Here is a 26,189-nt window from a genome sequence, read left to right on the forward strand (position 1 = left end):
TTTTTAACGAATTTTTCAGGAACCAATCTACCGTGTAAAAAGAGAATTGGGTGTATATTAGTTTAAATTTAAATTTACAGACTAACTCGTTCTAATCACTTTTATAAAATCCCTTGAGTATTCCTGCAATACGCTTAGAATTTGCTTAAAACAATTATTACAAGCAAATAAGAAACTATGGCCTCTTTTTATACTCTGTACATGAAATGTACAAGAGTATATTAGGTTTGCGCGAGCTGAAAAATGTAACAGGCAGAAGGAGGCGTGGCAGATCCCACAAAGTATATATATTCTTGATCAGCATGACGAGACGAGTCGATCTAGCCCTGTCTGTCTGTCTGTCCGTCTGTCCGTCTGTCCGTCTGTCCGTCCGTCCGTCCGTCCGTCCGTATGATCACCTAGATCTCAGAGACTATAAGAGCTAGAGACACCAAATTTTGCACAAAGATGCCTTATGTGTGTATGCTATACGAGTTTGTTTTATTTTTTTGATTTTCCCCCCCACTTCCCCCCTATGGGGATTTTCCCGATTTTCCATTCGTATAATCGCCTATATCTCGGAGACTATAAGACCTAGGAACACCAAATTTTAGTCCAAGATGCCTTGTGTGAATACGCAGAAAATGTATATTTTGGAATTTCCCTCCCTCCCCCCTCTCCCCCGCAAATGTGATTTTCTCTTACTCCCGTAATTCTTGGAATTTCGAACTAAAATTTTGCAAATACCCCCAATTAGTTATTATGTGTCCGTATGCCAAGTTTCACTATGATAGACCGATTTAAAAATAAGTTATAGCCGTAAATATATTTGCTGCTGCAGCGCTGCTCAAGCGCTGCCCAACCACTGCCCGCAGCTGTTGTTGATGTTGGTGCCTTGGTTGACTGCACACATGTTTACACAGACACGAATAGGCATACATACACTCACACAGACGCAATTGCTATGTAAATGTGCAATTATACACCCTTTACGTGAGTTCGAATACCGAGAGAGGTAAAATCGATCCAATTTTTTATTTTTTCTTAATTTTTTTTATTTTCTATAATTATTGTAAACATATGTACAGAGTATTTCAAAGTCGGGACACCCGACTTTAGCTTTTTTACTTGTTATACATAGCTTTTGAGCACAAACCGGTTCATTTTTAAACCACCTAGCTAATCGAAACGATTGTATAAAATAATTAAATAGATAGCACACGTTGTATAATACAGAACGAGGCGTGGTGGACCTCAAAAAAGACATAATTTATGTTTGCTTCAGCATGACTAGACAAGTCCATATAGCCACGAGCCTGTATAAAGGAACTCAAAGAGTAAGAACAACAAATTTTAGCATTCATATTTCCCTAAGCCCTAATTAAGACAAGTTAGTGGTTTTTTTCCTCCTCTCGCACTTTTAGCGATTTTTTCATAACTCTCGAAATTTAAAAATTAGGTCAATTGTAGAGGAAGTTGTAAATGTTTGTTATTACGACATTTATTTCTATCTTTCCAGTCATTTTTATAAATTATATTGACCATATCCCTCTTTTTTATATTTTGTACCCAATACCTACAAAAACTACACTCTTCTTCTCGCGCACAAATTGTATATAGTACGCGTATACGAGTATATATGTATACATACATGTGTATGTGCTCATGAATATATGAATTTATGTTTTCACTACAATATAGGAGTATATATTGGACAGTGTAGATAATAATAAAATAGCCCCGGGTAAAAGCTGCCTTCGCTTTCTTGCTTGACCAATAAACAGCTCCAGGCGTTAATTTTCGTCATTTTTTTTCTTGTTTTTCGTTCTTAGCTTTAACCTCGTAAAATGTTTTGTGAACATATTAGCCCTCGGCACAAGTTTTAATTAGAGTGCGCAGCGCAAACAACCCTACATTCGCCGGCCAGCCAAGGCGGACTTTAGGGCTTCCACGTCCAGCTCCTCTCCACTGCCCACAATGTGCTCTTATGTTTGCCATGCATATGGTAGTCGCTGGTGAATTCGAGCGTCCCGTAATAGGCCCTCCGAGCGATTTTTGCTGGGTGCGGACAATAATGTGGCAGCTGCAGCTGCAACCGTTACGCCAATATAACGAAACACAACAACAAACAACGTAGATTGTGTGCGGCCTATACGCCGCTACATCGCTACATTCTGCCTAAAACTTGAACGCAAATTAGGTTTCCGAAGGCCCTGGGCCCTCGATGCACTACAAAGCAGAATAAGCCCGGTGCGCAGCTGAATCGAAGTGAAATGTGTGCAGTTAAATTAAAAGCAGTACGCAATTTGGTCCTAGAAAGCACTTAAAAATTGTACTAGAAATCGGGCAGTTTTTGTCACAAAACGTCTTGCGGCGTCAAAAAAAAAAAACCTCCTTTAAAAAGTACATGTATGTGGTTAATGGACAGGCGGGTGTTTAAATCCAAAGCCCCATCAGCACCTACATATATGTTCAGTTAATCGACGACTTCATGTATATTTAAACTCGTATCAAACCCAAATGAAGCGACTGATATAAAAAATCTCTTGCGCTAATGTTGCAATACTATTATATAATGAATAAGTCCTTAAGCGTGAAAGTTATGTTAATCGTAGCTTTAAACTTAAGACGGACGTAGCCGGATCAACTTGTTTTGTCATGCAATTTAAATTCAAAACAGCAGCGACAGAATTAAAGCCACAAATCGAAATCAAAATCAAAACTTAGACTGCAACTGAAATGAGGAAACTCCCAATACAGAAATCTCCACAGAAACCGAAGTCGAAAGCTAACTCAAAAATGTTAGAATCCCTGACTTGAAGTACATATAAATATTATTGAATTCGAATTAAAATATTTTAATAAATACAAGTATTTGTGTAGGCGTTGTAACACTGCGATTATGGGATCTACACAGACCTGTGTATTTTCCTATACCACTAAACTATTCTAGAATACTGCTCATGCGTTTGGTGTCCGCAGTAAAAAACGCATCAGGATCGAATTGAGTCCGTTCAGGAACAATTCCTCCTTTTTACTCTTCTTGGTTTAAACTGGCATCCCAACCTTTGTTTGCCGCCTTTCTCAAGCAGACTTCTGCTTATTAATCTTCCTGCATTGGCTAATCGGAGGACTGTCCTTGGAGCTGTATTTCTCCACAAACTGATTGCTGGTAGGGACGATTCTTTTTTCTATAAGGTCGACTTAATTTCTCAGTACCTTTCAGAACGACTAGAAGTTATCTTCCCGTTTACCTTAGTAGGTGTACAACTGAGTATGCATCGCCCAATCCTTTTCGGGTTTTATGCTCATCTTATAAATATTATTTTCTCTCTCTTTTCAACCGAACTGTCTCTTCCTTTAATAAAAGCCGCTCTTTTCAGCCATCTCCAGAATCTCTGACCAGGAATGGGTGTGGGCGACTTTCTTTTCTGGGCATAGCTTGCCGGACTGGCTAAAAAATCTTCCCCTACCGGGTCTGAGATTCCATTTATTTTATTTTTATAGCCTGTACCCAAAGGGTGAAAGGCTATACTAGTTTTGTGCGCATGTATGTAACACACAGAAGGAGGCGTGGCAGACCCCACAAAGTATATATATTCTTGATCAGGATGAGAAGCCGAGTCGATATAGCCTTGTCCGTCCGTCCGTCTGTCCGTCCGTCTGTCCGTCTGTCTGTCCGTCTGTCCGTATGAACGCAAGGATCTCAGAAAGTATAAGAGCTAGAATAACCAAACTTGGTTTCCATATTCTCCTAAGACCGAGAAAGTACGAGTTTGAGTTTTTTTTCGATGCACCCCCCCACTCCCCCGCAATTCGTGTTTTTTCTTATAACTTCCGTAATTCTCGGAATTTTGAAATCAATTTTGGTAGGTACATCCAGTTAGTACTAATGTGTCCGTGTGCCAAATTTCATCATGATAGGTCAATTCTGAAGAAAGTTATAGCCATAATTAAAATCGCTGCCTCTGTCGGCAGCGCTGCCCGCAGCTGTTGTTGTTGTTGCTGCTTTGGTTCAACTTTGTGCTGCATGCATACACGCATATAAACACGCATAGGTACGTGATGTAAATGTATGCTGTTAAAACTAAACATAAACATATATTCTAATTTAATTTAATTAATTAATTCATTAATTTTTTTTAATAATTTAATTTTTTTTTAATTTTTCTTTTTTGTGGAGAGTACAGGCTATTTTACTGTCGGGCTTGCTCGACTGTAGCGTTCTATCTTGTTTATCTTTTTAAATCAGCTTGTATGTAGTTCTAAGCTTCTTCTCTCTGTTAAGTTTTTCTTTTTTTATATCGGTAGATCTATTGACGCCTCTTGGCGTCTCTTGAGACGGGGCAAATAATATTCCCCCACCGGGTCGAAGGCGTTAATTAATTATTATTGTAATTTGATTAGAATTCTCCTCCTTAGGCTTTTCTAGCTTTTTATAATTTTTATAAATTTTCCTCCTATGTCGAAAGTCAATGCTTGTTGACATAAATAAATAAATGCATATCCTTGACTCATATCTCATATCCTCATCATACATTTGACTTTCGATGCTCAATGTTTCCACCGAATCTACATTCGGTCTTACGGCCCATTCATAACTTCTTCCCGAAAGCCTTCTTCCAATTTTTCGCGTAAGGTAAGCTAACGGAAATTTCAAATATATATTTTCTTTAGCAGTTGGCAGAAAGGTGTTCCCAATATTTTTGAATGTGGCAAACGAGAGTATTGGAACGTGGAATCTGTGCGCAGAATCGCCGCATTCGGTTCTGTTACAGCATCCACAAAGTGTTGGACCACATTGTCAGATTAGCTCAGAGGGGGAGGCTCAGTTGCGCGCTTGATTCTGTACGGGACGGTTTACCACTCGGACAAAACATTTGGAGTGATGCGGAAGTGATAACATCCGCTTAATATAAAAAGTGTTACTAGCAGCGCTGTGGAAAACCATGTGAAACGTGAACTGTGCGATGCTGATGTAGCTCTTTTCATTTGATTCGAAAGCAGCCCGCCCAGGCAGTTGCGCCCGTTTCAGGTGTTTGGCGCCAAGCTGCCCATTTTGTCGTGGCTGAGAGACAAATTGTTTATCTTGTGTCAAGTGCTCGGAATACACTGTCTCGCACCACCACGGCCCACAAGTGAAAGTTGTCGCCAACAATTTTACGTTCCCATCACCAGAGCCAACGCTAACGCCATCGCCATCGCCATCACCGTCGCAATTGTCGGTGTCTGTGTTGTTACTGGTGCTGTTGTTGTTGTTGTTGTTGTGCTTGTTGGTACTGTTGTTTTGTGGGTGCTGTCTGTGGAGTACTTAGTCGAACAGTCGAGCCTTTCGTATTATAGCGCGCGGTACTCTCGTGCTGGTCCAAATCGGATGATACTACTTACTTCTTCCCCACGGGACATCTATACGTTGTTGTTTGTGCTTGCGGGCCCAAAATTAAAAAGTGGACAGACAGTCTTCACACTTTGGCACCTCGTCGCATGCAACTTTAATCAAGCCTGATTAATTTCGTGGTTGTGCAAATTTATACTGCGGTTGAATAAAATATGAAATAAATGCTGGCAGGCCCTCTACTGCCCAAGCTGGCTCCAAAAAGTGCAAATCATAACTGAGTGTGTGGGTGCAGCGTAATTGAGAAATATATGTCATCAACGTAACACCATTACCCAATTAATATTGAATACATATTACAATCTGATTAAGCGAGTTACTTTGGTAAGTAAAGTTTGTGAAAAGTGAACTCTCGACTCATTAAAATTTCATACGCACAGTTTTCTGGAAATAGCATCCCGAAAGGTGCGGATTATCGTATCAAAAGTTGCAGTTCCACATTTACACTAACGATGGGCCAAGTGCCTGGTGCCGAGTGCTGGTCGGGCTGCCATCCAAATTTCAAGTTTGACATTTATTTACAAAGTTTACTGAATCTGACACATTACGGCAATTTAGAACGGTTATAATTGCTTTTCCGCCCTGTAGCTCAGACTCTGGCGAGCAGCTCCTTTATTATTCTTGTTAATATACTAACACCTGAATATCAAATATGAATAAAGCTTTCAAGGACTCGAGTACTTGATATGTCTAGTATGTGTTAGTGTTTCTGATATAAATATGCTGCACGGCATTAGTAGAAATATTCGCACACATTTCCACATTTTCTACTCTCGCAGTTAATTAGAGCAAGCAACATTTATTGTTGGAGAAACAAATGTATTTCCTCCTTGTCTATTCGCACTTGCACTCTGAAATAAAGCTCAACAAAGATAAGACACTGGGGAGCAAACGCTGGCTCAAGAGAAAATACAGAATGCCAAAACTCCCCTGAGCACAGCAAGTGGGTTTATATACATATAGTATATATAGATAGATGTATGTGCTCAAGTTGTGTGTAATTACATTTGATTTATCTCAGACTGTGGTTTGAAGTGAGACTCCTCGAAATATACCAATTTAAATTAATTATGGATGCCTAAAGACAACGTAGGTATTCATCAGAGGAGTGAGTAAGTTTGAAGAGATTTGGCTCAAGCAATACAGAATATTCATAAGAAGAAATACCTTTAAAGTAACTTTTACAAATTAAACATTAAATATCAATTATTTAGACAATCTATTGACAATCTTCTCCTTGAAAATGAACTTATTTGGCATGCAATTATGAAATGATTTATTACACGGAAGTAATAAGTTGACTTCAAAGAAGATCAGAATTTTGGAAGCAAGCAGGGCAAGCGAGTTTTCAACCTCAGCTTGCTGGCAGCTTTAAGAAATTGAGAAGAAATACCTTCAAAGTAACTTTTACAAATTAAACATTAAATATCAATTATTGACCATCTTTTCCTTGAATATCATATTATTTTGCATACAATTGTAAAATGTAATTGTTACTGCAGTAATAAGTTGACTTTGAAATGGATCAGAATTGTTGAAGCAAGCAGGGCAAGCGAGTTTTCAACCTCAGCTTGCTGGCACCTTTAAGAAATTGAGAAGAAATACCTTCAAAGTAACTTTTACAAATTAAACATTAAATATCAATTATTGACCATCTTTTCCTTGAATATCATCTTATTTTGCATACAATTGTGAAATGTAATTGTTACTGCAGTAATAAGTTGACTTTGAAATGGATCAGAATTGTTGAAACAAGCAGTGCAAGCGAGTCTTCAACCTCAGCTTGCTGGCAGCTTTAAGAAATTGGGAAGAAATACCTTTAAAGTAACTTTTACAAATTAAACATTAAATATCAATTATTGACCATCTTTTCCTTGAATATCATCTTATTTGGCATACAATTGTGAAATGATTTATTACACTGCAGTAATAAGTTGACTTTGAAATGGATCAGAATTGTTGAAGCAAGCAGTGCAAGCGAGTCTTCAATCTCAGCTTGCTTGCAGTTTTAAGAAACTGGGAAGAAATACCTTTAAAGTAACTTTTAAAAATTTAACATATTTTCCTTAAATATCAACTTATTAGGCATACAATTATGAAATGATTTATTACACTTCAGTAATAAGTTGACTTCAATAATGATCAGAATTTTGGAAGCAAACAGTGCAAGCGAGTTTTCAATCTCAGCTTGTTTGCAGTTTTAAGAAACTGGGAAGAAATACCTTTAAAGTAACTTTTACAAATTAAACATCTTTTCCTTAAATATCAACTTATTTGGCATACAATTATGAAATGATTTATTACACTGCAGTAATAAATTGACTTCAATAATGATCAGAATTTTGGAAGCAAGCAGTGTAAGCGAGTCAGCTTGCTGGCTTTAAGAAATTGGGAAGAAATGCCTTTAAAGTAACTTTTACAAATTAAACATTAAATATCAATTATTGACCATCTTTTCCTTGAATATCATCTTATTTGGCATACAATTGTGAAATGATTTATTACACTGCAGTAATAAGTTGACTTTGAAATGGATCAGAATTGTTGAAGCAAGCAGTGCAAGCGAGTCTTCAACCTCAGCTTTAAGAAATTGGGAAGAAATACCTTTAAAGTAACTTTTACAAATTAAACAAAAAAATATCAATTATTGACCATCTTTTCCTTGAATATCATCTTATTTGGCATACAATTATGAAATGATTTATTACACTTAAGTAATAAGTTGACTTCAAAAAGGATCAAAATGTTGGAAGCAAGCAGTACAAGCGAGTTTTCAATCTCAGCTTGTTTGCAGTTTTAAGAAACTGGGAAGAAATACCTTTAAAGTAACTTTTACAAATTAAACATCTTTTCCTTAAATATCAACTTATTTGGCATACAATTATGAAATGATTTATTACACTGCAGTAATAAATTGACTTCAATAATGATCAGAATTTTGGAAGCAAGCAGTGTAAGCGAGTCAGCTTGCTGGCTTTAAGAAATTGGGAAGAAATGCCTTTAAAGTAACTTTTACATATTAAACATAAAATATCAATTATTGACCATATTTTCCTTGAATATCAACTTATTTAGCATGTAATTATGAAATGATTTATTACACTGCAGTAATAAGTTGACATCAAAATGGAACAGAATTTTGAAAGCAAGCAGTGCAAGCGAGTCAGATTGATGGCAGCTTTAAGAAACTGGGTAGCAGTTCGTCGGCAGAGCAGTCCAATAATAGTCCAGGATATCCAGGATAAAACAAACAAAGGATGTACACATTGGTCCACGATATTGGCGCCAAATTTGAAAAACAGTCCAGGGCCAAAAAAAAGATCCAGAACTTATTATATAGCTGTCATACACTCAGAAAAAAAATCCTAAAAATTGCCTTTTTAAAAGTTTTGTTCTAGAAACAAGGGTTCTTTGCCCACAATATTAGAGAAATTTTTCGAAAAAGTTATATTTATAACTCTGTAAAGTATAAATGCATTTTATAACACTACAGACAGTTTTCTAAATTTGAAATATTTGTGGGACGTGGGTTTCAGAAAAATATTGTTAAACCTTTTTATTTGCGGCCGCCTATGTCTTTTTTTGCTGCTCCCCGTGTTTTGTTTATAAGAAAAACCGAATAAGTATTAAATATGCTGTCATACCTGATGTACCAATTTTGAGTCGCATATACCTCTCATGGATGGCCTACAGAAAAACAAGTAAACAGTTTTTTTTAGTATGTAGATAGTGCGAACACAATACGGTTTAAATACGAGTATGATTCGGCTCATTATCATGGAGGAATAAAGTTTGTTGCTGTAAGGCACGAAGATAACTTCTTAAGAGCTTCCTTCCCTATTTTAACCGCGTATACACATAATTATCACATCATAAATCTATCTCAAGTAAATGACCCGGACATTTGTTCCATTTAACTTTTTACAAGCATTTCTACTGCATAAGCTTAGTTTGCTGAATGAAGATAAAAAGGCAATTGCTCTGTGCCACTTGAGATACTCGTACTTAGTATATAGGCGTGTGTGCGCTGTTATTTCAAGAGCAGGGCAGTAATTGTCAGAGTACCGTAATTTTTTATTGGATTATTAGAAAGGTGGAGAAGAAAGCTCACACAGGCTTGTTCACTCTGCTAGCGAAATGTTGCTTATAGTGATAGATTTGTTTATAAAACAAGTACGAAGATAGGCATTTGTAAATAATATGTCGGGAGTTTTGCAAAATATTTATTAACTTAACTGAATGGAATTTCAAATGCTTGGACAAATAAAGAAAAAATATTTGATTTATATGCATGTTTACCTTTAATATATTCAAAAATTTTTGCAATTTAATTTCACTCCAAATATATAAGTTTTCACACAGGCTTGTTCACACTGCTAGCGAAATGTTGCTTATAGTGATAGATTTGTTTATAAATCAAGTACGAAGATAGGCATTTGTAAATAATATGTCGGGAGTTTTGCAAAATATTTATTAACTTAACTGAATGGAATTTCAAATGCATGGACAAATAAAGAAAAATTATTTGATTTATATGCATGTTTACCTTTAATATATTCAAAAATTTTTGCAATTTCATTTCAGTCCAAATATATAAGTTTGCGAAACGTAAATTGCAATTTGTTTTGCTTCCAATACCTGTGCAGGTTTATATTTGTTTTTTGTCTATTTCTTTCCACATTTATTGTGAAAAACTATCTCTACCCTTTTTATTATTTTACATATTAATTGAGCAGTATTTGTGAAACAATTTCCGGCCAGAAATTTCAATTGTATTTTCAACGCAGCAGCTCTTTGCAACAAATAGCCAATTGAGATACAAATCGAAATGCCATTTAAAAATGTTCATCTCCTGTACAGGTACAGGCGTGTGCATATGTTATTGCCAAATACACAAAGCAATAAACATTCATATTTCTAGTACGTATATATGTGAATTATCATTATTATGTAGTTTATTAATATTATATAAGTTCAATCCAAATTAAAGTAAGGCGTACAAAGATATATTTAAACAACTGCGACGGGATAAGACCTCGGTAACGGCTTGCTTCACGACTGACTATGAACGGCTGAACACGACTGCTTTCTTGCGACCGACTCACGACTGCTGCTGCTGACGACTGCTGTAAGACTGCTGACTGCTGTAAGACTGCTGACTGCTGTAAGACTGCTGATCCTCTTGATTGCTCTACTATTATTCTATGTCTCCTTCTCAAACTTTCTATGTCTGCTTCTCGAAAGTTCGACTGCTGTTTCTCTCCGACTTCTTACTGCCGATAAACTGTCAATGCGGGCGCCTTTGCCAACCAAAGCACCGTTACCATTCTTACATTCGGCCATCCTGATCATTCATCTGTCCCAGATGACCAGCCACATTCGTTGTCGACCACATATCTCCATAATTTTATACAATCACAGCTTGTTGATGTGTTTGTTGGGCCTTCCGCACCTGCTGTCTTCCGGACGTCGTATCTTCCATTTCGCTTGACCTTTGTGATCTCATATGGTCCTATATATTCGCTTGCCAGCTTCTTCCCAGCCACAAACTGGGTACGGCGTATGGCTACTAGGTCCCCGACTTTGTATACTTGCTCAATTTTGCGCTTCGTGTCATATTGTTTTTTATATGCGTCCTGAGCCCGCTGAATATTCATTTTCGCATTTTGCCGCATTAACTGTCGCTCAGCATCGAAAGCATCGTACATTTCCATCTCAAGTAAGTTTGATACATGCTGACTGGGGATGTTATTCATTTTTACTCCGAACATGAGCTCAAATGGCGACCTCTTTGTCGAAGCGTGGACGTGAGAGTTAATGGCCTTCTGCACGCTTGGTACAAACTTATACCATTTAGACGGCTCCTCGGATGACAGCTTTGAAACGACGGATAATATAGACCGATTTACACGCTCAACTTGACCGTTCCCTCTTGGCACTCCTGTTGTGCTCCATACGTGTTCAATACTATTTTCTTTAACGTACTGCTCAAAAATGTTCGACGTAAACGCGCTGCCACGATCAGTAATAATTCGACAGGGATTCCCAAACATGCTAGCCCAAAGCTCCAATCTTTTTAAAGTTTCCTCGGCATTGGTTGTCTTTGTGGGAAAAAGACCAACGAATTTGGAAAATGCATCCACAACGGCGAAAATATATTTGTACTGCTTGCAAGTGGCGTCCATAGGACCCAAGTGATCTGCATGAAGAGTTTGAAGCGGCTTATCCCCTTTATCGATGCAGCTCAAGTAACCTTCTTTTTTGCCAAGCTTTTTATTATAAATGATGCATTTAATACAGTTGCTGATGACGTGGTTTACTTTTTGCTCCAAGTGTGGTATCCAGTAGGTCTGCTGTACGGCGTGCATAGTTTTTTGTACTGCGAAATGACCGGCGTTGTGAGCTTCCGTAATGACTTCCCTTTCCAACGCTTTTGGAACAACTAACAGATCGTTGCCGAGTACTACCTTGTAAATCAATCCGCCTTTCGCCTTAAAGTCCTCGTATGGCCGATTTTTGAGTATCTCTGCGACTGCTCTAATCATTGTGTCGTTTTCTTGTGCTCTTTTGATTCGTGCTGTTATTTCCACAGTTACAATCATTACACGCTGCGGATAACGGCTTAAGGAATCAACGTGTTTTAGCCTCTCACCGGGTCGATGCTCCACCTCGAAATCAAAATCTTGCAGGTAAATGACCCATTGGACTACCTCGCGTGGGACATCTTTCTTCTGCAGCGTCTGTTTAAATGCAGCACAGTCGGTTATCAAGCGAAATTTTATTCCCAACAAGTAGTGGCGAAACTTCTTTAACGCAAGATAAATGGCTTTAGCTTCTAATATATAGCTATGACGAGCAGCCTCAGCTTCAGTTGACTTTTTACTCCAGAAGTAGACTGGGTAAAGTTTGTCATCAAACCACTGCATTAAGACTGCACCAAATCCTTCTTTTGATGCATCTGTGTGAACTTCAGTTCTGGCACCTCGATCGTACAGCCTCAAAATAGGTTCTTGTATGAGTGCATTTTTCAACGTTTGAACTGCTTCAAGTTCCTCAGCCTCCATCCGGAATACAGCATCTTTGCGCAGCAGATTAGTTAAAGGCCTAGCAATGTCAGCATACCCTTTAATAAATTTTCTAAAAAATCCGGTAAGTCCCAAAAACGACTGCACTGCTTTTATATTTTTCGGCACTGCGAATCTGCTGACTGCATTCGTCTTCTCTTCTCCTGGCCACACGTATTCATCCTTAATAAAATGACCCAAGAAATTCACAGTCTTTTGCAGAAAATGACATTTTTTCCACTTTATTTGAAGTCCATAAGCAGCGGCTGTTGTAAAGACCATCCTCATTTTTTCCATACATTCGTCGACTGTTACTGCATGAATTATGATATCATCCATATACAAGTCTAAGACATCAGCGTTTAAAAGGTTTTGAAATACGCATCTGACATAGCGCATAAATGCAGCCGGCGAGTTGCAGAATCCAAAAGGTGCACGGTTAAACTCGTAAAGTCCATTCTTAGTCACAAAAGCTGTGTACTTCTTACTGGTTTCGGCGATGGGCACATGGAAAAACCCATTTTCCAAATCCATGACGGTGAACCACTTAGCGTTATGCAGCTTTTCCAGCACGTCATCAATTATCGGCACAGGAAAACAATCCTTCAATACCATTGAATTTAGCTTTCGGAAATCGACGCATATACGATGAGAACCATCTTTCTTTTTAACCAAAACGATGCGGCTGGCAAAATTTGAAGATGACTGCCGAATAATTCCTGCGTCAAGCCACTCCCTTATTTGCTTGTTGACTGCTTCATCTTCAGTGATAGAGAGACGACTGGGTGACTGGCAAAACGGAGCAATTTCTCCATCGGGTACAATATGCAGCATAACTGGAACCTCTTCAACCGACTGACTCGGCTTATAATTGTTGATCATCGAGCGCACGACATTTTCATACTGTAACGGTACATCTATATCAGAATCTGTACACGTCAAATTGCATATACTTATCTGATTAATGTTGTCACAAGCTTTCTCCCCCAACAGGGAAGAAAACTTGTATCCATCGGCCGATGACGTAAAGTTGAATTGGCTAGTAAAGTCATAGCCCAGCAGAGCATCATATTCCACATCTCGATCAGCAACAACCACGAATTTGTGAGATATCTTCTCCTCATCGACTGCAACTTCTGCGTCAAAACTGCCCACAGGACGAGTAATATTGTTGCCCAAGCCACGCAGGTTTGAAAAGCAACTACGCAACTGAACATTGTTAATCTGGTTGTAAACACGCTTCTTCATAATTGAGACATCAGCTCCTGTGTCGACTAGGCAGTTCACTTTGATGTTGTTCACCTGTACCACTTTAAAACGCTTTTCATCACGCACGACATGCACGGCTGGCGCTGCTACTGCTGGACAATTTCTGGACATATGTCCACTCTGGTTACAGCGGAAACACTTTGTAGCGGCTTGGCAATTCTTTCGTAAATGATCGGTGGATCCACAGTTGAAGCAATGATTCTTCTTTTCGGCACTGTCTGGATATACTTTTCGGTTCGGCTGAAATGGTTTCTTGTCAACTTTGTCCTTTTCAAATACACGCTCGTACACTTCATACTGCTCCTGCAGCTCTCTAAACGATTTGCAACTGTACAGAGTATACTTAAAGTCGCTCTTCATTTGCAGCCCATCAACAACATATCGTATTACTGATTGCGTGTCAATGTCTCCAATTGCAGCAATCTTCTTCATTTGAAGCATGTATTCGTGAAATGACTCCTGTTTGGATTTGCGACGCTCACGCAGCTCGGTATGAATATCTGCACTACACTTATAGTCGCACTTAAATTCTTCCTCTAAAAGCTTCTTGAGTTCAGCATATTCAAACACATGTGTTGACTCCAAAAACAGCTGGGCAGTGTTCGTCATTTTTGCACGTGCCTGGACATACTTTTGCTTTTCGTTAAGCCCGTATGCATCTGCGTTCAACTCGAAATTTCTGAACCAGAACTTCGCCGGCATATTTTTTCCATCAAACTCAGGAATAATTTTTGCAAAGCTCTCTGCCACAATTGTGCAATCATTTTTGGTTCGTTCGTCAATTTCTATTTTCAACGACAGGAGCTGAACTAGTTCTTGAAGCGTTTTATTGCTGTCTGCTACGGAACTTCTCTCTGTTTTGGGCTGCTGTTCAGTTCTTTGATCCCGAACCAGCTCAATGCTTCCTTTATCTCCGCTTTCATTGTTTATTTTTGCAACCGTTGGCGCCTGAGTCAGTTGCACGTTCTGTTGTTGAGTCTCGTTCATTCCTTCGTTACGTGCTGATGCTTGACGGGTATACAGTGGTCTCGCTCGCACTTGTATTGGCGGCTTTTTCGGCTGTTGCTTCTTCACTTTACATCCACTCATGAAATGTACAGTTATTTACCGACAGCACAAAATGTTTTACAACCTTGAAATATTTTCAGCATCAACTTTTGCCATTTGCAAGACGACATTCATTTTTATTTAAACAGTATATTAACGATTTTAACAACTTTTATAAAACAATCTGTCCTCTTTTTTTTTAAAACACACTTCTGAGACTTTTTCTTTCCACACAGCTTCTACGCTTTTACTTATTATTGGACACGGTTGAGCCCCCAAATGTGAATTATCATTATTATGTAGTTTATTAATATTATATAAGTTCAATCCAAATTAAAGTAAGGCGTACAAAGATATATTTAAACAACTGCGACGGGATAAGACCTCGGTAACGGCTTGCTTCACGACTGACTATGAACGGCTGAACACGACTGCTTTCTTGCGACCGACTCACGACTGCTGCTGCTGACGACTGCTGTAAGACTGCTGACTGCTGTAAGACTGCTGACTGCTGTAAGACTGCTGATCCTCTTGATTGCTCTACTATTATTCTATGTCTCCTTCTCAAACTTTCTATGTCTGCTTCTCGAAAGTTCGACTGCTGTTTCTCTCCGACTTCTTACTGCCGATAAACTGTCAATGCGGGCGCCTTTGCCAACCAAAGCACCGTTACCATTCTTACATATATTAGACATACTATGTATTTGCATGTGTGCAGGAATGGTGTGAGCGGCTTTTGCAATAGTTCCGTAGGATATTCTATGCATCAAAGGATAGAAATTTATGGAATTTCAAATGTTGACACAAACGCAAATTATTTAAATTTTTTCGAAATATGTTTCCTATGCAGATGTTTGCATGCAACTCTTTGAGCCTTTAGCTTCCGCTAGATTTCACATGGTGTTTGCAAACAGGCAGACAGTGAACAGTCGGAATAATGAACTCTCTCTCGAACTTAACAAATAAAAAGGGTATATTGGAGTATATAAGCACTCTTTTGTTGAAAAACTATACTATCTATAAGGTAAAAGCTGCTATGGAACCATGCACAAAATTTGCGTACAAATCTGTGCCATTTCTATAAAGTTTTTTGAAGAATAAAGCTGAAAATATTTTGTACAAAATTCCTAATTTCTTCAATTAATATGTCATGTCATAGTACTTACTTCTTGATTCTGACCATAATTTAGACCACCAATTGCTCTACAAAATAAAACCCTTACAAATTAACAATACGCCTATTTGGGATCATTGTTAAATTTCATAAATTTTCGAGTAGATTTAGTTCTTCCCTGATCATATTTTGTGCTCTTGGCTGGCCCGACTTTTTGAAATTATTTGCTATGCAAATATTATAAGGTAAGAAGAATGTGTTTCAAAAGCATCCTTGTCGTATATCTCCATTTGCTCGTAATTTGAGGAAAATTATTATTTTCAAACATTATATATCAGGCCTATAACTTGTTTTAAAAAAGAAACACCTTCACTCAAATGACTGACTACTCTCTGCTGTGAATCGGGGCATAGCCGTTTGGCAAATAAAATTCCCACACCGAGTCGGATTCGTTATTAGACATTTTTGTTATAGCTTTTGTTTTTCTTTAGTCTTATCTACATAGTACTAGCATTTCCACTGAATTGTAAGGCTTTTTAATCTTTCCGACGTCACATATTTCCCAATACGTCCTTCGCTTTTTATGGCGTCGTCCACGTTTCGTCATCTGTACAAAGGATGTCCATCGCCCCCTGTTGGTGTTTCTTTGATCAGATGTGAGCAGAAATAAGCCTGGAAATATGGTTGATTTCGTTGACGAATCACCACGAAACTTGACAGGATTACCCATGGGACTATTTTGAATATTGCCACAAAATTTGATTAACTTCCGTTGAGCGGCTTCGGAGTCTATACGGAACATATATACAAATGTAAGATGGGATAGTATTGCGGTCATGTGGCAACCCTATGGACAAATCAGAAGTCAGTCGATGAAAAGCTGTAAACACAGTTGATCGTGCAGTCGATACAGTTGAAGCCGTCGTACTAAAAAGTTGTTAAGTAGTCCAACATTAAGTTGCCATTTGTCCACATTTTCTTTACCTTTTACTTAATTCAATATATGTACCAATCAAATAATAAACATTAAATTAAACATTCATTTTTACATATATATACATACATCCATTTTTATACATATATATAGAAGATAAGTACTGTATTGTTTTAATTTTTTTTTTCATAACCACAGCTCTGTTTGTCGATAAATAAATAAAAAAATCAATAAATAAATTGTGATTTATAATTTTAAAGGAAAATCTGTTTCCTTCTCGATAGAGTTTTAATCCGTTCACTCAATCGAGCGGGCCCTTTATTTCACCTAGAGCCTTACAAAATTCAAGAGGTGTTCGTAGCAACTACTAGCAGTAGGCCCAATTCCATGATGCCAGCCGAGAGTGTGTGAGTGTGTGTGTGTGTGTGTGTGTGTGTGTGTGTGTGTAGGTGCGTGTACTCCCTCTGTGGATCTGCTGTGCATGCTGGTATATGTGTACATTTGCATTTCCATTTGTTTTTTGACGTTGCTGCTGCTACTGCTGCAATATTCGCTTGAATAAATTATCCGTGTGCGCCATTTTGCATACGATACATAAATATATACATACTTGTTTATACACATACATACAAACACATTTGTATACTGCCTGGCATGCTCGTACTTGGCTTCCTAATCCTAAATCATAAGCCGAGGTATACAGGGGCTGTCATAAATAGATTTATGCAGATTTATGGATGTGCTACTTGCTACTATACATACAAGTATGTGCCAGCTCTCGCTGTATTCAAAAATTAACAGATTCGTCGAACGCATTGGTGGCCCTGAGGCGCCCACAATTAGTTCATTTCCCATTGGATTAAAGTTTGGCATTCCCATTACCTATTAATTACAGATTGTGGAAGTAAAGATGTGAAATGTGTTTGGCGCTTAATTCAAAAGTTTGCAACACGGTATTTGCATTAATTTGGATTACGGTCCTTGTTCCGGCGGCTGTTGCTCTTATTGTTGGCTTTGTTGCCACAACAGAAGCCAAGAAGTGGGGCTCAGCAATGGCGGCGTTCTTTAATCCTCCTCATTGTATTCAAAATTCTTCATCCTTGTATAATGTTTGGGGTTTATTTCCCGCCATTGCTTTGGCCTCCCCTTACGCTTCACTTTATGGTTCATGTTCATGTCTTCTTTATCTAAATCATCCAACTGTGTAAATATTTGCCTCACTTCCTGCTCTTCATTCTCGGCATCCTTAAAAGCGCGTGCGAATCTCGGTGAACAAGTCTGAGTGCACGGGTAGATTAAAGAAGGAAAACAATAAAAACAAGTAAAAAAGCTAAAGTCGGGTGTCCCGACTTTGAAATACTCTGTACATATGTTTACAATAATTATAGAAAATAAAAAAAATTTGATCGATTTTACCTCTCTCGGTATTCGAACTCACGTAATTGCACATTTACATAGCAATTGCGTCTGTGTGAGTGTATGTATGCCTATGCGCATCTATTCGTGTCTGTGTAAGCATTTTCGCAGTCAACCAAACAGCAACATCAACAACAGCCGCGGGCAGCGCTTGAGCAGCGCTGCAGCAGCGCTGCATCAGCAAATATATTTATGGCTATAACTTCTTGTTAAATCGGTCTATCATAATGAAATTTGGCATACGGACACATAATAACCAACTGGGGGTATTTCCAAAATTTTAGTTCGAAATTCCAAGAATTACGGGAGTTACGATTTGCGGGGTAGAGGGGGGAGGGAGGGGAATTCCAAAATATACATTTTCTGCGTATTCACATAAGGCATCTGGGACTAAAATTTGGTGTTCCTAGGTCTTATAGTCTCCGAGATATAGGCGATTATACGAATGGAAAATCGGGAAAACCCCCATAGGGGGGAAGTGGGGGGGAAAATCAAAAAAATAAAACAAACTCGTATAGAATACACACATAACGCATCTTCGTGCAAAATTTGGTGTCTCTATCTCTTATAGTCTCTGAGATCCAGGTGTTCATACGGACGGACAGACGGACAGACGGACAGACGGACAGACAGACAGACAGGGCTAGATCGACTCGTCTCGTCATGCTGATCAAGAATATATATACTTTGTGGGGTCTGCCACGCCTCCTTCTGCCTGTTACATTTTTCAGCTCCCGCAAACCTAATATACTCTTGTACATTTCATGTACAGAGTATAAAAACCAGCCAACCCACTGACTGACAATACACAGGGTTAAATTTTGCATACAAAAAAGAAAAAACCAATTCTTTCGCTGTCTTCGTACAGTGGGCTGATTGTATTTCCCAAAATGTAATTTATAATGTTATATATAAAGTCTGCCTTTTTACTTAAAGGAAACCTCATTTACTTGTTAAAATGAACATGTTTAAGCTATTATTTAAAATTTCTTAATTTTCGATATTTACAAATAAATATTTACATATGCACTGTAGTTCGAGTTGTAGATGAATTGGAGAGCAACAAATTCGATCAAAAAGAGGAAACAAAATGTGCCTGTTGCAAGTTGAAAAAAATAACTACCCAATAGTGCTTGGTATTACAAGACCTGAACTAAATAAAAACTCGGGATAAGTTGACTTAAATCAAAGCTCAATCTATTCATTAATTCTAATTTATTTTATTATATAATGATACTGTACGTGAACTTTAATCCATCTTTTTTTGGCACAACATTGGTTCTGAGGAAAAGCCACACACAGAAAATAGATATCTTGTTTTATCTTATCGATACATAAATACATTATTTCAAAATATGTGTTTCCCAAAAGTTTTTCCTAGCAACTATTATTTGTTCATCTAATAATGGATAGTACAATTAAACATATTTACAAAATAAAGGGAAATAAATAACGTAAACAATGACTATGTAGATTTTATTTATTTTTCAAGGCGCACAGTCAGCAATTTTACAATATTTAGAATTGTTAAATCGAATTAAATCGAATATTTTCAAGGCAGTGCACACCCTTCCCTTTTTTATGGCTTCTCTAGTCCGTTCCACTGTGCGGCATTCCCATTGCAAACAATAATCGTAGCATTAATCTGAAACAGCGCACAAATCCGTCAAACTCGACATCCACAACAACAACAACAATAACAACAACAGAAACAGCAACAGCAACAAAACAAAAACCCAACAATAACAAACAACATTGGCAGAGATTGTCGTTGGTTCTTTCCCGTTTCGTACCCGTGTCATCATTAATTTTAAGTACTTTTCCCTTCACAGTACAGACGTATTTAGCAAGGACGCAGGTAGTTTGGCTTTAATGTGAACACACCATGTTATAAGTACTTAGCCCAGTTTCTGGGGGCAAAGGCTGCCCGCAAAATGTTTCGCGTCATCATAAAGACCAATTACGTGGCGTGACTTGTGAGTTAATGGAGTAGGAAATTACATATATATTTTGATGATACATCAGAGGGGGCCGTTAAAGAGTTAGCACATTTTGTTCGCAACAATATTTTCTAATGCCAATACAAGATAAGGTACAGTAAAAAATGCGTACCGAGCATTGATCCGAAAAACTGCGATTACTGAGTGACTTCTTTAATTTCAATTTTGTTATCACCAATTATTATTGCATAATATGTTTTGAGATGATTAATAATTGAAGCAAGCATCGTACGATGCCTATTTACATACGAGTATGTTCTAAAATATTTGCTTAAAAACATCACAGATCCCACAAAGTTTGGCTTTTGCGAAAGGGGGGGCCAACAAATTTAAATTTTGATTAAATAATGCACGATGCTTTTAAATAATAACCTGTGCATTGATCAATAGAAAAATTTCAACAAATCCAACTCAGTTCCATTTTAATGAATGTGTTATCGACTTCATATGGCGATAATTTTTATACCCTGTACCCGTAGGTTAAAAAGGGTATATTAGGTTTGTGCAAAGTATGTAACATGCAGAAGGAAGCATCTCCGACCCCATAAAGTAATCGATCTAGACATGTCCGTCCGTCCGTCCATCTGTCCGTCCGTCCGTCTGGATGAACGCGAGGATCTCAGAAACTATAAAAGCTAGAATAACCAAAGTTGGCATCCAGATTCTCCTAGGTCCGAGAAAGGACGAGTTTATTTTATTTTTTGGAATTTTCCCCCCCTTCCCCCGCTACAGAATTTCGTCAATAGCGTCCACATTTCAAATGCTACCTAAACCAAACTTTGCACACATAATTTATATATAATTGTCTACTGTTGTTGTTTATTCAATTCGGTCAATTCTAAGAAAAGTTATTAGCAAAACAAATTCTCGCCAGTACAACCTCCCCAAACTGCAGCAACAAGTTCGCTCTTCTTCTTCCTCTTTTTGCTGCTGCTATGGGCGCATATAACTCAGTGACGGAAGTTTACCTGGGTACAGGGTATTACACTGTCGGGCTTGCTCGACTGTAGCGTTCTCTCTTGTTGTATATTACTTGTATGTGAAATAATTATAATTATTTGTAAAGAGCATCTTTTTATTTGACAGTTACTGACTATGCTGATATGGGACTTATCTAATATACATGGTTGCCGAATCTGATACAACGATAATTTCAAATATACAACTTCAATTTCACATGCTTAAAAGAATAAAAGCGTAATTGTCAACTACTTATAAGACAACTGTTCAATTTAATATTCGAACAATAAAATATTTGTTAAATTAATTACCGTCAGGCACTTTTATCAAACTATACAGTTGGTCCAGTTATAATCGCAATATATTGAAACTTTCTTTTGTATAACATTGCTTTAATAACTTTTGATTTTTTGCCTATTTGGATCAAAAAATCCCATCGATAGGCCCTTGTAACTAAAGTCAAACCTACAGTTCTGATAATAAGCTGGTAGAGAGACAAAACTTTGCATAAAGACACAGCTATTTATTAATTCAGAAAAAATGCAATAACTGTTGATACATTTGTCGGAAGAAACAACTTATAATTCTTGTAAGAATTGAAACTTTTTGTGACAAATTTTTTGTAAAGTCCAGGAAATGCATAGGAATAGGAACTCGTATTTGTATGCCAACAAGAATAAAACAGTTTTTTTCAGTGACATATAAGAAAGTTTGTGAGATAACTTTTTTGTGCAAACCACCAAGTTTTTCATGAAATTGTTTTCTTTATGCTAACTTTTCAATGACAAAGAGAAAAAAACCGCAGTTAACTTTACTGACAACGTAGATAAAATACAAGTATATAAATATTCATATTTATTAAAATATCTCTGAATGCGATTAAATGTATAAGCAGCTAAAAAAAATTCTGGTTTAAGTCTACTTGCAGCCAAATCTAAACATTTGATTACAAAATGGAAGGCAAGTCCAGTCTTAATGTACCAGAAGAACGTCATAGTACGAAAAGTTCAGGTATGTATGAACATTTAATGAAAAATAAGTAATATTCAAAATAGTCTATGAGTTTAAAGGTTCTCTTAAAATCTAGGATGAGAGATCAAATTGCACTAAATACTTTCTGGAATGTGACATTGAACCGCTTTCAAACCGTTTTTGAAGCTGAAAGTAAATTTTTATTTATTTTCGAGCACTTCATTAATACATTGTAAACGAATTTATGAAACAGTGGACTTTTGATAAATACAATACTTTAATATTTTCATTTAAATACCTTCTGAAATATTATTTATTTATACATATGTATTTTGACTAGCTGCAAAAATGTCATATTCGGAACAAGAGAATGAACCTAAAATCACTTGTAAAGAATAACATATTTAAGTATATATGTATAGTATTTAGATAGATCGAAAAGATTTGACACCAGGAAGCAAATATGCAGTTCCCACTTGCCACAATATTTAAATGGTTGCAGCTTTAAGGCGGCGACTGCACAAAAAACTAAAAATGGCGGAAAAGGAACGACAGTGTGTGTTTATCTTGTGAACTCGCCATTTGACACTGACTGGGGGGTGTTCTGGAAGCCTTGTACTAACCGCGACAGTTCGGCTGCTTCTTCCTTCTAGAAGTGCTGACAAGATACAAAAAAGCGCAGACCAAAAAGCTGCCAGCAGTCGGTTGCTGCGATGGTTTTAAGCTTGTTGTTGTCACAGATACCTTTTTGACTTGTTTACGTAAAAGTTAGGGAAAGACATAAAACGACGGGTATCCTGCCATCGCATAGATGAGTATACATTTGTATATACATACATACTATATACTATCTGATGTCGAGACAAAAACATGTACACAAATCTAATCATAAACACACAAATAGATTACGTCATTCGATGGCAGTCGACGAAATGACAGAACGGTAGTTATTGGGCTTCGTTTTCATTTGATCTCATTAAAGGTCTTACTTTAAACCCGAAACGTTAGGCAGTGAAATGCAAAGTGAAAACGGCTCGGATGGCGTGGAAAGTGCAACCCGAAAACAATTCTCAAAGATACACACAATCATCAACATCAACATCCACAATAAAGGGAAACTTTTATTTTCTTTAAGCCCGCAATTGATGTCTTCAGTAATATTGCGCTGGAGCTTAAAATAACGATGCCACACCATCCCATTATCCTAACTTGGATGTTCGCTTTAACGTCTCAGCTACGGAACAGACACAGATGAAATAAAAAGGGATTCGTAAGAAGCAGCGGCGAGTGTTCTTTGAATGTTTGATGTCGTTCTTGCCATGTAAGCTCTTGGGCAGAACTTTTTTGACTAACGAGCCACATTTTGGTAATCCGTCCCATGGGTGCTGTGTATGGGTATGTTAAACCAGAGCCAGGACATCAACGTCACAACGTTTCACGAACTGCCAAGACCTTCGCAAAACGATTAAATGGGCCATCACATTGGCACTTTGACCGAAGACATAACCTTTTTATTTTCCTTTTGATGAAACGCTTTATACTATGTATGGACTACATACTTGTATATGCATGTTTCTTGGCAACACATGCTCAATGCCAAGCTCCAACTTCAGCTCCCACCCATGCATGAAAAGAATGCTGATTAGGCTGAGGTATTAGGCAGTATGCGATGTGCGTAGATTTGATTAATCAACAATACAATCAGATACCTCTCAGCATATATGTACTTGTATGTACATATACATTAATTACTTATGGGGATTATGATTCAAAATCACAGTGCCTACATACAAGTATATGAGTACATGCTACTTATACTTACATATATGCCTGACAGAAAGATGTTTTAACCATCACATTACTTATTCATGAGCCCATTCAGCTTTGCGGACTCATGTGACCTTCGATTCGGCATGTTATTTAATGCAGGTGCGCATTTAATTAAAGGCATATAAATCAAGCTCAAGTCAACGTCACTGCACTACAGAGGGCTGGGAGGGAACAGCGGCAAAAGCGGCAAAAGCGGCAACAGCAACGAAAACAACAACATCCCGCTTGTTAACACAAGTGTTTGGCCCACAGGCATTGGCTGAGTAGGCTGCACAGTTTTCCAGATGAACAAATGACCTGGAAAAGCCAGGCCTGAACGAAAGCGAGCACAAAAGGAATGGAAAAATATGGCAGTAAAAAGCAAACTGTAGATGTGTATATACAAAAACTTGGCAACGGAAACAATTGCAATGACTGAGCAAATGTTTAGCATCTGTCCCGAGGGCCACTCCTCTACTGCGGAAGTGAACACATTCTTGATGAGAGGGATGTACTAGTAGCTCCAGAGTTTGTCGTCGGAAGCTGATATTTAATTGTATTCCGCATCAAGTGTTTATTTAAGTGCAATCCTTTGAACCCCGTCTCTCTTTGCTCGTAAATTGTTTTGTCGCGAATGCTTAAGCATGGGGAAGGATATCTAATCGGCATCTCTTGCCCCATCACAAACAAAAAGGCAACAACGCTCAACACTTGCCACAATTTTTTGGCATGAATGCCTTTGACAGCCAACGAAACATTGTTTGTCACTTGCCAGTCGGTCTGCCTTTCTGCCTCCCTGCCAGCCTGCACGCCTTCTGAATGAAAAAGCACTTACAACAATCTGATAAAGCGGTACGAGCCAACAAATCGTTGGGGGCCCAGCTATGGAGGGAAATGAAATGCATGCCTAATTACCTTAATGGCCTTTTTGCCATAAATTAGAAAAGATTAAGGCAGCAACAATTTCCATTCCAATAAAAACAGTGAAAAATTCAAAAAAAAAAAGGGTAATTTTTTAAACGCCCTAACCTACTCACCTGAACTTACATACAAGTATACTCTTGTATGTTTAGGGGTAAAGAATTTAAAAAATTATGTATAATTAGTTGGCTCTGCAAATGTGCAAATATTTTAACAGTTCAACAGCTAAATTAATTTGCTATAAAAGCTCTATATTTGCAGAACATGTGCTGCGACGAGCACAAACAGAATTAATTTAAAATATTATACACGAGCTAAAATTTACAAACAAGCATTTAATTTGTTTGTTTAATTGATTTCATGTTTCTGAATACACCAAAGGTGATTATTAATAAAGCTTCCCAATGGTATTATATAATACTATATATAATCTGATGATTGGCAGATGCTAATATATTGGTGTCAGTTTATTTGAAAACTAGTCTGCAAGCTTAAAAGATATAAAAATGAATATTGTGGATTTGTTTACAATTCAACTTGGTCATTGAATTTCACAATTTTTGGCAACGAACAAACTTTTAAATAATTTAATTAGAGTCAATAGAATTTACAAAATCTTAAACGAAACGAATACCAAAATATAACAACCAATTGAATCACAATTATTTATTGATTATTATTTGCATTTTATCTTTATTTCTTATTTCTATAGAAGGGGGGTTTTTTGATAAATTGCCTCTCTCTTTAATTTTTGTGTAACTTTGTGTAAAATTCTTCATTAAACAAGAGAGAACGCTACAGTCGAGCAAGCCCGACAGTGTAATACCCTGTACCCAGGTAAACTTCCGTCACTGAGTTATATGCGCCCAAAGCAGCAGCAAAAAGAGGAAGAAGAAGAGCGAACTTGTTGCTGCAGTTTGTGGGGGTTGTACTGGCGAGAATTTGTTTCGCTAATAACTTTTCTTAGAATCGACAGAATTGAATAAAATTTTAAACAACAGTAGATATTTATTTATAAATTATGTGTGCAAAGTTTGGTTTAGGTAGCTTTTGAAATGTGGACGCTATTGACGAAATTCTGCAGCGGGGGAAGGGGGGGAAAATTAAAAAAAAAAAAAATAAACTCGTCCTTACTCGGATCTAGGAGAATCTGGATGCCAACTGTGGTTATTCTAGCTTTTATAGTTTCTGAGATCCTCGCGTTCATCCAGACGGACAGACGGACAGACGGACGGACAGACGGACAGACGGACGGACATGTCTAGATCGATTTCTCTCGTCATGCTGATCAAGAATATATATACTTTAT

At 37.6% G+C, this 26,189-nt stretch overlaps 1 protein-coding gene across 1 annotated transcript in view; it reads left to right on the forward strand.

Annotated features, from left to right (window-relative positions):
- The first annotated feature begins 4,843 nt into the window (after positions 1-4,843).
- The window catches only part of LOC115625807 (branchpoint-bridging protein), a 33,437-nt gene continuing 12,091 nt past the window's right edge, over positions 4,844-26,189 (forward strand). The window contains exons 1-2 of the mRNA XM_030520992.1: positions 4,844-5,698; positions 22,096-22,189. Of these exons, the coding sequence (XP_030376852.1) occupies positions 22,132-22,189 (58 nt within the window). The 5' untranslated portion in view covers positions 4,844-5,698; positions 22,096-22,131. The remainder of the gene's footprint in view (positions 5,699-22,095; positions 22,190-26,189) is intronic.

The sequence above is a fragment of the Scaptodrosophila lebanonensis genome, unplaced genomic scaffold (assembly GCF_003285725.1).
Source record: "Scaptodrosophila lebanonensis strain 11010-0011.00,11010-0021.00 unplaced genomic scaffold, SlebRS2 tig00000001-arrow-pilon, whole genome shotgun sequence".
NCBI lineage: Eukaryota > Metazoa > Arthropoda > Insecta > Diptera > Drosophilidae > Scaptodrosophila > Scaptodrosophila lebanonensis.